The 12,500-nt window shown below is 41.2% G+C and overlaps 2 protein-coding genes across 2 annotated transcripts in view; both read left to right on the top strand.

The window, feature by feature from the left end:
• The window catches only part of LOC105895850 (integrin alpha-5-like), a 35,439-nt gene extending 32,879 nt beyond the window's left edge, over positions 1 to 2,560 (top strand). Inside the window, exons 29-30 of the mRNA XM_031568270.1 lie at positions 36 to 158; positions 558 to 2,560. Coding sequence (XP_031424130.1) covers positions 36 to 158; positions 558 to 641 — 207 coding nt within the window. The 3' untranslated portion in view covers positions 642 to 2,560. The remainder of the gene's footprint in view (positions 1 to 35; positions 159 to 557) is intronic.
• Positions 2,561 to 3,215: 655 nt separating this feature from the next.
• Positions 3,216 to 8,140, top strand: slc48a1b (solute carrier family 48 member 1b). Its single transcript, XM_012822678.3, has 3 exons — positions 3,216 to 3,747; positions 6,322 to 6,489; positions 7,935 to 8,140. Exons 1-3 carry the CDS (start codon positions 3,618 to 3,620, stop codon positions 8,069 to 8,071), a joined length of 435 nt encoding a protein of 144 aa, XP_012678132.1. The 5' UTR covers positions 3,216 to 3,617; the 3' UTR covers positions 8,072 to 8,140.
• Positions 8,141 to 12,500: the final 4,360 nt, after the last annotated feature.

The following is a 12,500-nucleotide window of genomic DNA, read 5'->3' as shown; positions in this document are numbered from 1 at the left end:
TGCTGTCCGTATGCTCTGATCCTGTCTTCTTGTAGGTCGTGACCCCAATAGTGTGGGGTAATCCAGAGAACCCATATGCTGTACCCCTGTGGATAATCATCCTAGCCATACTGGCTGGGCTGCTCCTGCTGGCGTTGCTCATATACATTTTATACAAGGTCAGAGCAGGTCAACCTAGCTTATGCGTAGGAGCTAAATTATATTCAGAGAAATGTTTTGTTGTTGTTTTTTTAATACTAATCTCTTTTTGCAGAGTTGGCACCCAATGGTTTATTGTTACAAACATGAATATCAATGTGAGCAAACAGGAAAGCTGGTTTAAAACGGTGCCACAATTATTGTGACAAATCAACCATTCTTTAGAGATGATGTAGTTAAGGGCTGGGCTGAAGAACAATATGTTTTTTTTATATATATTTGCAAGCTTTCCAGATTGACTTGTTCATTCACTAAAAAAGTACAAACGTGTCTGACATGCCAACTTTATATTCCTTTATATTATAAATAATGAAGGACTTTATGAATGTTGTTGTTTTCATCACGTCATCTCTCTGCAGCTGGGTTTCTTCAAGCGATCTGACCCCTATGGTACAGCCATGGAGAAGGCACAACTCAAGCCCCAGGCTTCATCAGAGGCCTGAACAAGATCTTCGAAAACAAGCACTTCAGCACAGCAGGCAGGGAGAGGAGGAATCCAAGCCTAATGAGGGAACATAGCACAGCCTGATGTGTTAAACCTGTGTCTGATGAACCCACTGCAACCAAAGCAGGGCCCTGCAGGGTCTACTGCACTGCACTATAGGCACAGACAGAAGCCAGTTCTGATGCAGGTGTGACTGCCGTGTTTGTCGTTGGACTGAAACCCCTGCCACTGCTAACAGACTGCATTAGCTGATGGATTAGGCGTGGGGTCAGCGACCTCATTTTACAGGATTGGACTCTTTAGAGCTTCTCCTCCTCAGCATTTATATAACCTCAATGGCACGTCATCAAAAAAGAAGAGTGATATCTGGCAACCCCAGTGGAAGCACTGATTTAGTCGTCCTCAGAAAGGCACATTTCTTTTCATGAAACCTGGAAGAGCGCTTCACAAGTAAATCACAAGCACAGCTAAATTATTTATACGGAGGGCTTTACTGGTTGTGTATGTATGTATCGGTCTCATATATCTGTCTCAGTAGAACTGGAAAAGTGAACTGGCCAGTTCTTGCCTGTGGTTGCCACATCCAAGTTTCAGTAAATCTCAAGCTTTCGCTGTGTACACCAGTTGTTGTCAGTGGGTTGAGCTTTGACAACCTTGTTAAAACCCTGGAGAGCAGGCCTATAGCATCCACGTGGTCCAATGTATGCTATTGTAGTGATGAAGCCAAAGAGTCAAGTGACTGTGTGTTTTGACAATCGAGAGGGAGCCATGATGATGGACCATTGAACTTGGAACAGCCCATAGGATCAAAGGGTTCATTGTCCGACTTCTCCCCCTGTGTTTAGATAGTCACAACTGCTACGTAGCCTGTTTTGCAGATATTTGTTTTCACTACCTTGTGTGTCCCAAAGCTTGCAGTGGAGTTCAGAGTTAGCAGAAGGGAAAAAGTGAACATTACTCTGCTAAAAGCTCTGTTTTTTATTTTTATTGAGAGAACATTCGGGTTTTGCCTTGACATTCTTTGCGTATATACTTTGGATTGTTCTGTGTCCGGCAAAACACACACACATCAGCCTAGCTGTGTCCAACTGTCACATGCTTTCCACACGTCCTGTCTGCAGTTTCTAGTGGCATGCTTTTCAGTTGCATGGGTTGTCATTAATGTCCAGGGAAGACTGCAATATTCACAACCGGTCATGGTAGTCCTCAGGTCTTGAAAACCCCCATTAACCATGCACTTCGCCTATTTTTTCACCAAATGGTAGAGTTAGATCAGTGTTTTTTTTTAACACACCTTCATATATACTTCAATTTGGATTCTACTTGAATATCCTACTACTTAAGAGTACTGTATGTATTTAATCTGCTTAAAGTCTGTGTAATGCAATAAGATACAACAAAAAAAGACTACAAACACATTTTTATCGATGAATTACAGTTCAGACACATGATTTAAAAAATATGCATTCTAGATAAGCTACCAATATTTTGAGAGCAGGGAATTGAGACATGGAACAGACAAATAATCTCCAGTTGAAAATGGCCTTCATGTGTGTAAACATGTTCCCAGAAAAAGCCATAAGGATAAATGTTCTACCCACAATACAGCCCTTGGAATTCCTCACATTTAGTTCATTAGTTCATGTGTGGGTATATATTTAAGTTCTTGACTCTGCTACATCTAAATGTTACATGTAATCGTGTTTATCAGAGAATTCTTCTGCCTTTTTATTCTGGTCCTGTTGGAGTTGTACATTTTTCGCTACTGTAAGTGAGGAAAATATTTTAATATACAATGAAAATGGGTCATTGTTTTGTTGACAAAATATTATTGTCCCATATTGGGATAAAACAACGTTTTATTTTGGTGTTGTATATAGCTGTTTTGAAGAAAATAAAGTGGTCTCTTTTACAATACACAGTATGTCATTTGCATAATTTCTAAAGGAGATAAAAATGCGTGTGTGTGTGTGTGTGTGTGTGTGTGTGTGTGTGTGTTGTCTATGAATGTGAAATAAAAATGAGGGCACTAGATGCGTATGCAAACTCAAAAGGGAGGTATATGACATACTCACAGGACTAGTGAATAATGATCAAATGAAGTTGTACGACCCTACCCTAACCCCAAGTAGAACTCACTTCAGGCCTACAAGGGACAAACAGGTACATCTAGGTAACGTGATTTGATCAAACCTAGGCCTAGGTATACGTGTAGGCCCTGCTGTGATGAAATTATCTGAATCTGTGGGTGAATATGAATAAAGGTCATCTTGGCGAACAATAGACTAGTTGTAGTCTTATTTTACCGTTGATGTTGTTTATAATTAATTGAGTAGAGGACCACTGGACCTGTTATCCCCTGTATTTTTGTATAACCCCTAAGCACTCTAAAAACTGGATTTTTGCCCGTCTATCCAGATTTCTTGTGAAACATTTTTAGTTTGACACATAAAATGATCATCCTTGACAGACGATTGGACAAACCTGCAGTCACCATGTTCGTAACTTTGTCACAGGAAATTCTGTATTCTTCCCAACCAACAGGCGTCACTGTTTCGTGGGCGAAGTAGTTTCATTGCATGCTCGTCGTTTCACATTAGCTATCGGTGGTAATTTTTTTAGACTACCTGGAGCTTTGACTGTAAACATGGAAAACAATATACAGTAGCTGCTAGCTGTCATTAACGCGTGATAAAGACACGACATACCAACTGTCGGTGTCTTGCTATGAGCCCCAAAACTATTCAGAAACTGGAGTATTTATGAACCGTCTCTTCGCAGATAATAATTTCGCAATTGAAGATAACGCGCTTGTTGATGAACGGAGGTGGAGCTGATGTTTCATAATAACTATTTTTAGAATAGGCGATCCTTTATGTTTTATGAATTCAACATTTAGTAACCGCAGTACGTAGCTTACTTCTGTCTTTGCTGGGATCGATTTTACTGTGACTTCTTCGTGTTCGGTTTCCCAATGGCGATTAATAAAACATACATCAGCATAGGCTATGCTGCTTTTGGCATGGCTATGGGATTCTCCGCTTTTCTGGTGTGGAATATTGCATATAAACAGCCATGGACAGCAGCAATGGGCGGCTTATCAGGTAACGTTACAATATAAGTCAAATATAGTTTGTGAAATTGTTGGTGAATCTATCGTTAGAGAATGTGACTTTTAAGTGCTCCAGAACTCCACATACCACCCCACTTGCTTGCCAATGTGTGCATTTTTGTTGTGAAAATGAAATGTTTAGTCTTACAGTCATTTTTAAGACAGGGTGTGTAATGGTTTCCCAATATAACTATGCATTCAGTGAATCATTAATTGGCCCAACAACTATAAAATATATTTGACACTTGAGAAACAAGTTAGGGACATTATTTTTGGAATCAGGCCTCCCAATATTATATCATTATTTTATGTGTAGTTAAGCTTAAAACTATGTAACCTGCTGTGGTCTACTTTTAAGGCTTTCCTCCGTACTGTAATTGCAGACAGTAGTGTGAATATTTTGGACTGTGAGTGATTTTGGTCTGTCATGGAACCACAATTAATTTGGTAGAGAAAACAAAACTAGCTTACTGAATACACATACCTGAGTAGGTTTTGTCTCACATGACATGATAATAACGATGACATGATTTAAGTGTGTCTGTAGTGCCATTGTTATGTCAGACACACCCTTGCAAAACATCCTTTCATGGATTAATCATGTCCAATCTATAAAGAGATATGAAGCTATTCGTTTTATCAGATCTGCTGGCCTGGCTTGACGGCTAGACTATTGTCTCTATCAATACATTACCTGTATCCATGAGCCTATCACCCTAGGTGGGATCATAGGCTACATTCGGCAGTTTGCCATCAAATCCATTGGTCAAACACTCAACAGAATGAGCATAGACCTGTGTATGGATGTCATTATCAATTCAATGTAAATGCAGGCCATCTCTAACTGGCTTTCCTATCTCTGCCAGGCTGTTAATTAACATCACACAATAGTAGAACTTTGCTCTGGGTGAACTTTGAGATTTTCTGATTTTTCCACTGGAGCAAGATAGGGCGCCGGAAACAAAGGTCAGCCTCTCAGGTGAACCTTTCTCAGTCAAGCCCACTGCTTTAATTTTTGGATCTCCAGATGTTAAAACTGTAGTTTGCAATCTAGGGCCGCTCTCAGATTATGTCAAATCCTAAATTAAGAATCTTGGCATTTTATGTTACCCTGATATTAAATTTGATAAGAAAGTAAATGCTGTTGTGAAGTCGTCTTCTTACCGTCTAACAGTTTTAAGCAAGGTCAAGCACCTGTTTTCTTAGAGGTTTCGAGTCAATCATCCATGCTTCTACTTAGTCTCGCCTTGACTATCACAACGCACTATATTTTGGAGGAGGTCAGTCAAACTACCCGGTCACGTTTTCAGCTGGTGCAAAATAAATAAAAAAACATGCCACATTACTCCGATTTTAATGTCATTTTTAAAGCTTTGAATTGCTCCAGCACATCTCAGTGACCTTATACATCCCCGCTGACCTCCCAGAGCACCGAGGTCATCCTATAAACTGCTGCTTTCCATTCCAAACAGTCGTATGAGGCGTAACGACGTAATGTTCGATCAGCCCCCACCAATTGAATGCTTTAAATCCAATCTAAAAACCCACTGGTGTTCTGTGGCTTTCTAGGTGTTTAGAAGTGTATTGATGTGCGCTTTGTCCTTGTCTTTGTGTTATTTGGACATTTCTGTACTCTTCGCTTTCTACGGTGTGAAGCTCTTTGGTCAACTGCAGTTTTGTTTTCAAACTGTGCTATACAAATTCAATTCATGTTATTTATATCACGCCAAAACAATGCAATTGCCTCTAGGCGCTTTACCGAGCCCAGGGCCTAAACCAACAAATAAACTTGACTTGACTTCCATCTGTGAGCATGTGCTGAAGGTTTAACATGTGACATTCCAGATTTTTTTTTTACTAACAACCATACAAGTTATGCTGATCTGACTGATGACTGTGCATTTTTTTTACTCTTGGACTGTAAATCCCACTCTAGCCATGACTAAGGGGCTTTACTGTGGATACCAGGGACATAAGAGGTGGGCTTTGCTATAGCGAAAGAGGGAAATATGAAGAACTGAGGCAGAAAAGGAGAAGTAGCCCAACTAGTGTGACTATGTGGGGGGGAAAACACAGGAATGGGAGTGACACGAGGTGAAAAGTGTGAGCTGAGAAAGAATGACACAGCGAATCAAAGTGCCATGGCAGGCAGAATGTGCTTTGCTGAGCTGGTATGACGCACACACACACACACACACAACTACACACACACACACACACACACACACACACGCAGTCACAGAGATACACATCCTGACTAAAACAGACAAGCAGAACAGGTTGCACATGAGTAAACAACAGAACATGGTGTTCTGGTGAGGTGTATCTCAGCTGAGATCAAGCCTGTGACATGTTTGTTTGAATGTGTAATTGGTGAAGGGTCGTGTTTCTCCACAGAGAAGTTATACTGTGTGTGTGTGTGTGTGTGTGTGTGTGTGTGTGTGTGTGTGTGTGTGTGTGTGTGTGTGTGTGTGTGTGTGTGTGTGTGTGTGTGTGTGTGTGTGTGTGTGTGTGTGTGTGTGTGTGTGTGTGTGTGTGTGTGTGTGTGTGTGTGTGTGTCCAACAGGTGTGCTGGCCCTCTGGGCGCTGGTCACACACATCATGTACATGCAGGATTACTGGCGGACCTGGCTGAAGGGGCTCAAGTTCTTCCTCTTCATCGGGGTCTTCTTCTCCCTGCTGTCCATCATCGCCTTCATCACGTTTCTCTCAGTGGCCATCACACGTAAAGAATGTGAGTATCTGTCCCTCTCTCTCTCCCTCTCTCTATATATCTATCCCACCCCTCTCTCTCTCTCTCTCTCTCTCTCTCTCTCTCTCCCTCTCTCTATATATCTATCCCACCCCTCTCTCTCTCTCTCTCTCTCTCTCTCTCTCCCTCTCTCTATATATCTATCCCACCCCTCTCTCTCTCTCTCTCTCTCTCTCTCTCTCTCTCTCTCTCTCGCTCTCTCCAGTTCAGATTCAGAAGTGCATTTGTGTTGCTAAACCACTCAGTACAGAGGATGAGAAAAACAAGAAATCAAAATCTCTGTGTGTAGACATACATAGACTTAAACATTCGTAGAACAAACATAGACATTACAAAACAAAAAAAGCAAACAAAATAAAACATATTTATCTCTTTCTCTCCCCTTAATTACCTCTCTTCAGGATATTTGAACAGCTTAGTTTAAGCTGCTCTCAGCAGGGAGTGTGCACCTGGTAGATTGCAGTGCAGTACCATAGTAACTTCCCAAGGTGAAAACATACAGGCAGTGCCCCCCTGGCCAGCAGTGATTGGTCATTTCATGATGGCTATGAAAGAAATAGAATATGACAGTAACTTTTCAGCCTCATAAGAACTTATTAAAAATACATCCTATCTGCTGAACTGTCAGTTACCTTAGCTTAGACAGTGGTTTCAATCTTTCTCTGTGTACACAACATAAAAACATGTACTTGAAAGACACAATTAGACTTCCATGCAAAGACTACATGACCCGACATTCTCTAGACAACTGTTTTACCTTAACAAAGCTCTTCATGTAGGGTTGTGTTGTATTTGTCTGTCTTGAGTCAAACTATGAGTCAAACTATGTCTGCTTTTCATTAAGGGTGAGGGTTCTCTCTAGCATCCCTTTATGATTCCGACTGTTGTCAAGGGGTTTGCACTAAACTACAGCTAGCGTGAAATGACATATTCTGGTCCCAAATAAAAGGAATCACATCTTTGAAAAACAACACTTTAAAAACTGGGAGGGCCGTGCCTGCAAAGTCAGTGGTCATCAATAGCTGTAGCTCCACAGGCAGTTAACAGCTGTTTTAGTCAAGGTTGGGAATTCCATTGGGACTCGGTAGTGTTTTGGCACGAGCAAAAAGACACCACAAGGAGATTTACACTGCACACTTGGTGAGCATTTCTGTTCCATTCACATGCTTTCTGAAGAGGCTGTTCTTTACTCGCATGGCAACACAGAATGTATGATTATGTATCTTGATCTTAGATGCTCATGTGAACACCGGAAACATCGTTGGTGTGATGTTACACACCCTTGCAATGCAATACTATGAGGAATTGGTGTCATTAGTTTCTATGTCATTTCTGCTAATCCTCTGTAGGTGAATGGACAGCTCTTGTTACATGTCATTTAAACATGTTTGTGTTTGTGTGTTTCTGTTTGTGTGTGATTTCTGTAGCTCTGAAGGATCCCAACAGCCTGTTCCTGTCGTGTGTGTGGAGCTTCATGTCTCTGAAGTGGGCCTTTGTGCTCTCGCTCTCTGCCCATCGCTACCGCAAGGAGTTCGCTGACATCTCCATCCTCAGTGACTTTTAACCATGCCTGACAACACACACACACACACACACACACACACACACACACACACACACACACACACACACACACACACACACACACACACAAACACACACAAACACACACCCACACACACACACACACACGCGCGCGCACGCGCGCGCACACACACACACACGCACGCACCAGACCATACAGTGAATACACCACTTTGTATGTTCATGCACTTACACAGTGAAACACACACACACACACACACACACACACACACACACACACACACACACACACCTGGACCTAGCTTCATAGGGGATAACAAGAGACTGAGAGGGAATGACTGATACAAAGAGAGAAAGATGGGGTAATGTCAAATGAGTAGGTGAAGATGTTAAGAGAGAGCCCATAGAATTTCTTAACGTGTCTTTTTCTATCTTCCCACCACTCCCTCTCTCATCTTCTCTCTTTCGGTCTCTGCATCTGTCAAAACATGGATGTTTTTTAATGACTGGATTTTAAGTGTCATCTCTAGATGTGCAATTGCGGTATGTTTGATGCGACTGTATGCTTCTCCTAACATCACAGCTCTTCATGTTATTTCTGCCAGTTTTTTATACAAAACCACTCAAACCAGCTTTGTCGGCATCTAAGATAAAATGTAAATTTTTCACTTTGTAAAAGAGGAACTGTCACGAGGGGAGGGGGAAAAAAACAGAACAAAAAAAAACAATAGAACCATTTTACCACAGGCTTGGCTTGTGAGGGACTTAGTTCACCACAAGAGGGTGCTGCGCCACTTTTTGTTTCTTAGACAAATTTGGGCTCCATCTGTATACTGTCAGCCATCACAGACACCGCAGCCAAGGTAACAGAACAAGCGTCCCAGTTCCCACTGAGACACCATTGCACTTTATTGCCTGCTTGTGTCACAGGGCATGTGAAGAGTTCTTTTGACCAACACGGAAAGCAAATATATCTGATGTCTGTCAGTGCGACCAGGAGGGATCTCTGAGGTGTTTTACACGTGAAGCTTTTACCATTTTAATCCACATCTCTGTACAGATGTGATTTACCAAATGTTCATCCAGTAGCATGCGGATATTTGATTTGTATTCACTTGTTTTGCTCTCCTAATGATGCGGGACTAAATAATGTTGGGATTGCTCTGATTGTGGCTAAAGCATAATGATTTTAGGGGGGATATTGGCATAGCTGTTTGTCAAAGAGCTTTTTTTTTTTGGTTATTGTTGCTGGATGAGTTTGCTTATCAGAGATTAACTGAAGAGAAATCACAGTAAGGGAATTCTTTTCTTACTTTTCTTCTTTTTTCTTTTTTTTTTTTTAAAGTTTGTAGCATTTTAAGCGTTGTTGTTCGAAGCTGTTGTTGAAGATGATCTTTGTCCGGGTGATGACATCATGGGAGAAATGTAAAAGGCTGTCTTCACACAGTTGAATGTGTGATGTCACTCTGCGGAGGGCACAGTGTGCCAGGCCTCGACCCTACGCGTTGGCCTCCGACAAACTGAACGTACAAAACAACCAGTATGCATGTCCCCTTCACATACAGTAGCCACCACTGATTTTTACATCTGTCTTTACTTGTGTTTATTTACAGAAATGCCTTTGTAGTAGCATTTTAATGCCGTTGTTTTTAACTCATGTCATTACCGGGTAAATATCTCTGCATCATTATGTACTGTCGTAGCCAGAGCCAGCTCCGTGTATGATGTTGTGTGTATGTACAGTCATACGTGCGAGAGGCACACTAATAAAATTGACTTTTATGAGAGGAATGTGTGAGTAGAATGTTATGTATCCCAGTACAAATTCTGACTTTGCTATATAGTAATTTGCATATCTTATTTAATAATGTATAATCAGCTTTAAACTATATATTGATCTGGGTTGATTTCTCGAAATGCTTTGTATAATTACCTTTCGTTTTGGTGGTGTTGCTTGGCGGGAGTATTTAATTGTTTCCACCTTCACTGTCATCCATACCGCTATTATATATTATCATATGTAATTGTAGGCAACAGTTTAAGTGGACCTGATCTGGGAAAACATGGATGTGACTAGATTTCTCTATACTCCCTCTGCGTTTCCTGTTTGTTGGTCTGTTCTTGTGTGCGCCGCGGTTTTCTGTCCCCTCTTCCCATTACTGATGATCTGTCACTGAGCTGGTGTGGGTCAGAGGCACAGGGGTTATTATGGGATTTATATCATGTGATGTTCAAAGTGACTGCACTATTGTTATGGGCTGAGGTTTGGGAAAAGAGCTTTACTGTATTTGTAAATGGATTTATTTCAGTTCAGTGGGAGATAATATGTTGCAGTGTCACATAGTAATTCACGCTATTGCCTTTGTAAACATCGAAATGTGGCTCTCTACTTACGAAGCCGCTGAGAAGATGTAGGGTATTTATCTTTAAAAAACAAACAAACAAACAAACAAACAAACAAACAAAACAAAAACATTCTCTTGTGAACTACGTCTGTCATTGATGCTCTCTGTTTTATTCTGATCTGTGTGTCTCGTCTGCGCCATCAGTTTACCATCATTGCAGACTCAAGTGGTCTATTGGTGGCGTTGATGAGCCTGAAGTTCTGACATATTAATTGTACAAAAGTATCAGCGAGGGGAAAGGGATATTTTATGTGTTCAACATGCTTTATATTAGGTTGAAATTCAAATGTAAAGGTTAAGAAGAAGAAGAAGGGAAAAAAACCTTATCTTTTCCACATGTTTGATCCATTACTCTCAGGATAAAACCCCTTAGCCAGTTTTTGTAAGGTCGGGACAGTCTGTTAATGCACACAAACATGAGTCATGTGAGGAAAGGGAAATCTCAAAGACGGCTATGGAGACTGACTTTTACCCATCATTTGCTCATTAAGGAGGGATTATTTAATGGCTGTAAATTAAAGGTGGGCGTTCATTAGTGGTTTGATCACGGATCCTCGCGGGGAGGCGGTCATTATGCGGTTACTCTAATCATCCTCTTTCATTTTATTGCATAATTCTGGTTAATTATATCTTTTTATTGCATTATGTTAGTGAGTTTATGGGCCCTGAATGTCGCTGTGTACCGTGGTAGCTTCTGTGATGTTGTGAGGTGTCCATGGCAACATTTTGGTTGTCAGGCTGATTATGCAGATCTACAAGAATGAGGATGAAAGCGTAGAGAGTTCCATCATGGTATTATAGTATTAGGGTATTGGAACGGACTTGGAAAGAAGCATATAATCTTTTTTTCTGCACATGGGCCTACAGGTGTGTGTGTGTGTGTGTGTGCATGCAGATGTGTGAAAACCTTTCCTAGTCTGAGAAAATACTGGCAGGGGGAGGCGGCAACACAGAGATCAAAGCAAGTACACAGGAAGTTAGAAATCATCTATCATCCAGATATATTTAGCATATCCTACATTAAGTATGTAAAAAAGTTGTGTGTGTGTGTATGCACGCATATGCGTGTGCCTGTGTGTGTGTGTTGCCTCATGGCCAACCATGTGTGTGTTCTGTCCAGGACAGTGAACCTAATAGTGCAGAAATACTGAAAGCAGCACATTGTATTTATAAAAATAAGAAAAGAAAAGAACAGGAGATTCATTCAGCCTTGCAGATATTTTGGTTTATGTGAATTTACTGTCAAAAAAACGAAAGAAAAGAAATAGCCGAGTGAATGAAAGAGAAAACATCTTGAAAGAGCGGAGGACCAGATGGGAGCTTTTGACATTAAAAAGGGCTTGCTGGCTCTTTCAGGGAAAGTCAGTTGCAAAATGATTTCCGAGGAACTTCCGCTGAGCGATGCTCAAAAAGCCGCAGATATTTAAGCAATATCCATAGCAATTCACTGTTCTATTTACAAACTGAAACACATGTCCGAAGACCTCTTCCCTTTTCTTCCTTTTCTCTCTCTCTCTCCCTCCCTCTCTTCTACTGTTCCATGTTGTTTCCTTTTATTTTTTATTCCACCTCTTTTTTCTCCCCCTTTCCTTTAATGGCATCTGGAGTTGGGAAGGGTATTAACCCTTCGCTTTGGCAATGCAGTAGACGTCTAGGCATCAGGTCTGATTATTGTGTTCCTCACCCCCCCCCGCCCCCCCCCCCCCCCATACTCACTCCTTACTGTTCTTGGGGATCAGAGAGAAAGGGCCATCTGAATCAGTTTAGTAGAAAATCATTGATGTTGTGGAGTATAAATGAGAGCAGGGTTTGAAGTGGGTTGACTGGTAGAACTGGTAACAGATTCAGGACTGTGCTGCAGTCTTCCTGTAAACATACCTTTGCTTCGATATTTGTTCAGTTGGGTTGCGCCTTTTTTTTTTTTTTTTTTTTTTAAATCAACCCCACGTAGAAGGTGTTTAACGTGTAGCACCACGCTAAGACACCTGTATCTTGTTCATCACTGGTTGACATGAGGCTGTGCTTACCTATAGCAGGAGGTGG

The sequence above is a fragment of the Clupea harengus genome, chromosome 5 (assembly GCF_900700415.2).
Source record: "Clupea harengus chromosome 5, Ch_v2.0.2, whole genome shotgun sequence".
Taxonomy (NCBI): Eukaryota; Metazoa; Chordata; class Actinopteri; order Clupeiformes; family Clupeidae; genus Clupea; species Clupea harengus.
Note: the sequence above shows the minus strand (reverse complement) of the source record. Positions and strands in the feature narration are given on the sequence as shown.

What these genes read in the sequence shown, in the direction of transcription:
- slc48a1b (XM_012822678.3), top strand. Translation starts at nt 3,618, where the DNA reads ATGGCGATTAATAAAACATACATCAGCATAGGCTATGCTGCTTTTGGC. An exon ending in AGCAATGGGCGGCTTATCAG is followed by an intron (nt 3,748 to 6,321) that starts GTAACGTTACAA and finishes TGTGTCCAACAG; the next exon opens with GTGTGCTGGCCCTCTGGGCG. An exon ending in GGCCATCACACGTAAAGAAT is followed by an intron (nt 6,490 to 7,934) that starts GTGAGTATCTGT and finishes TGATTTCTGTAG; the next exon opens with CTCTGAAGGATCCCAACAGC.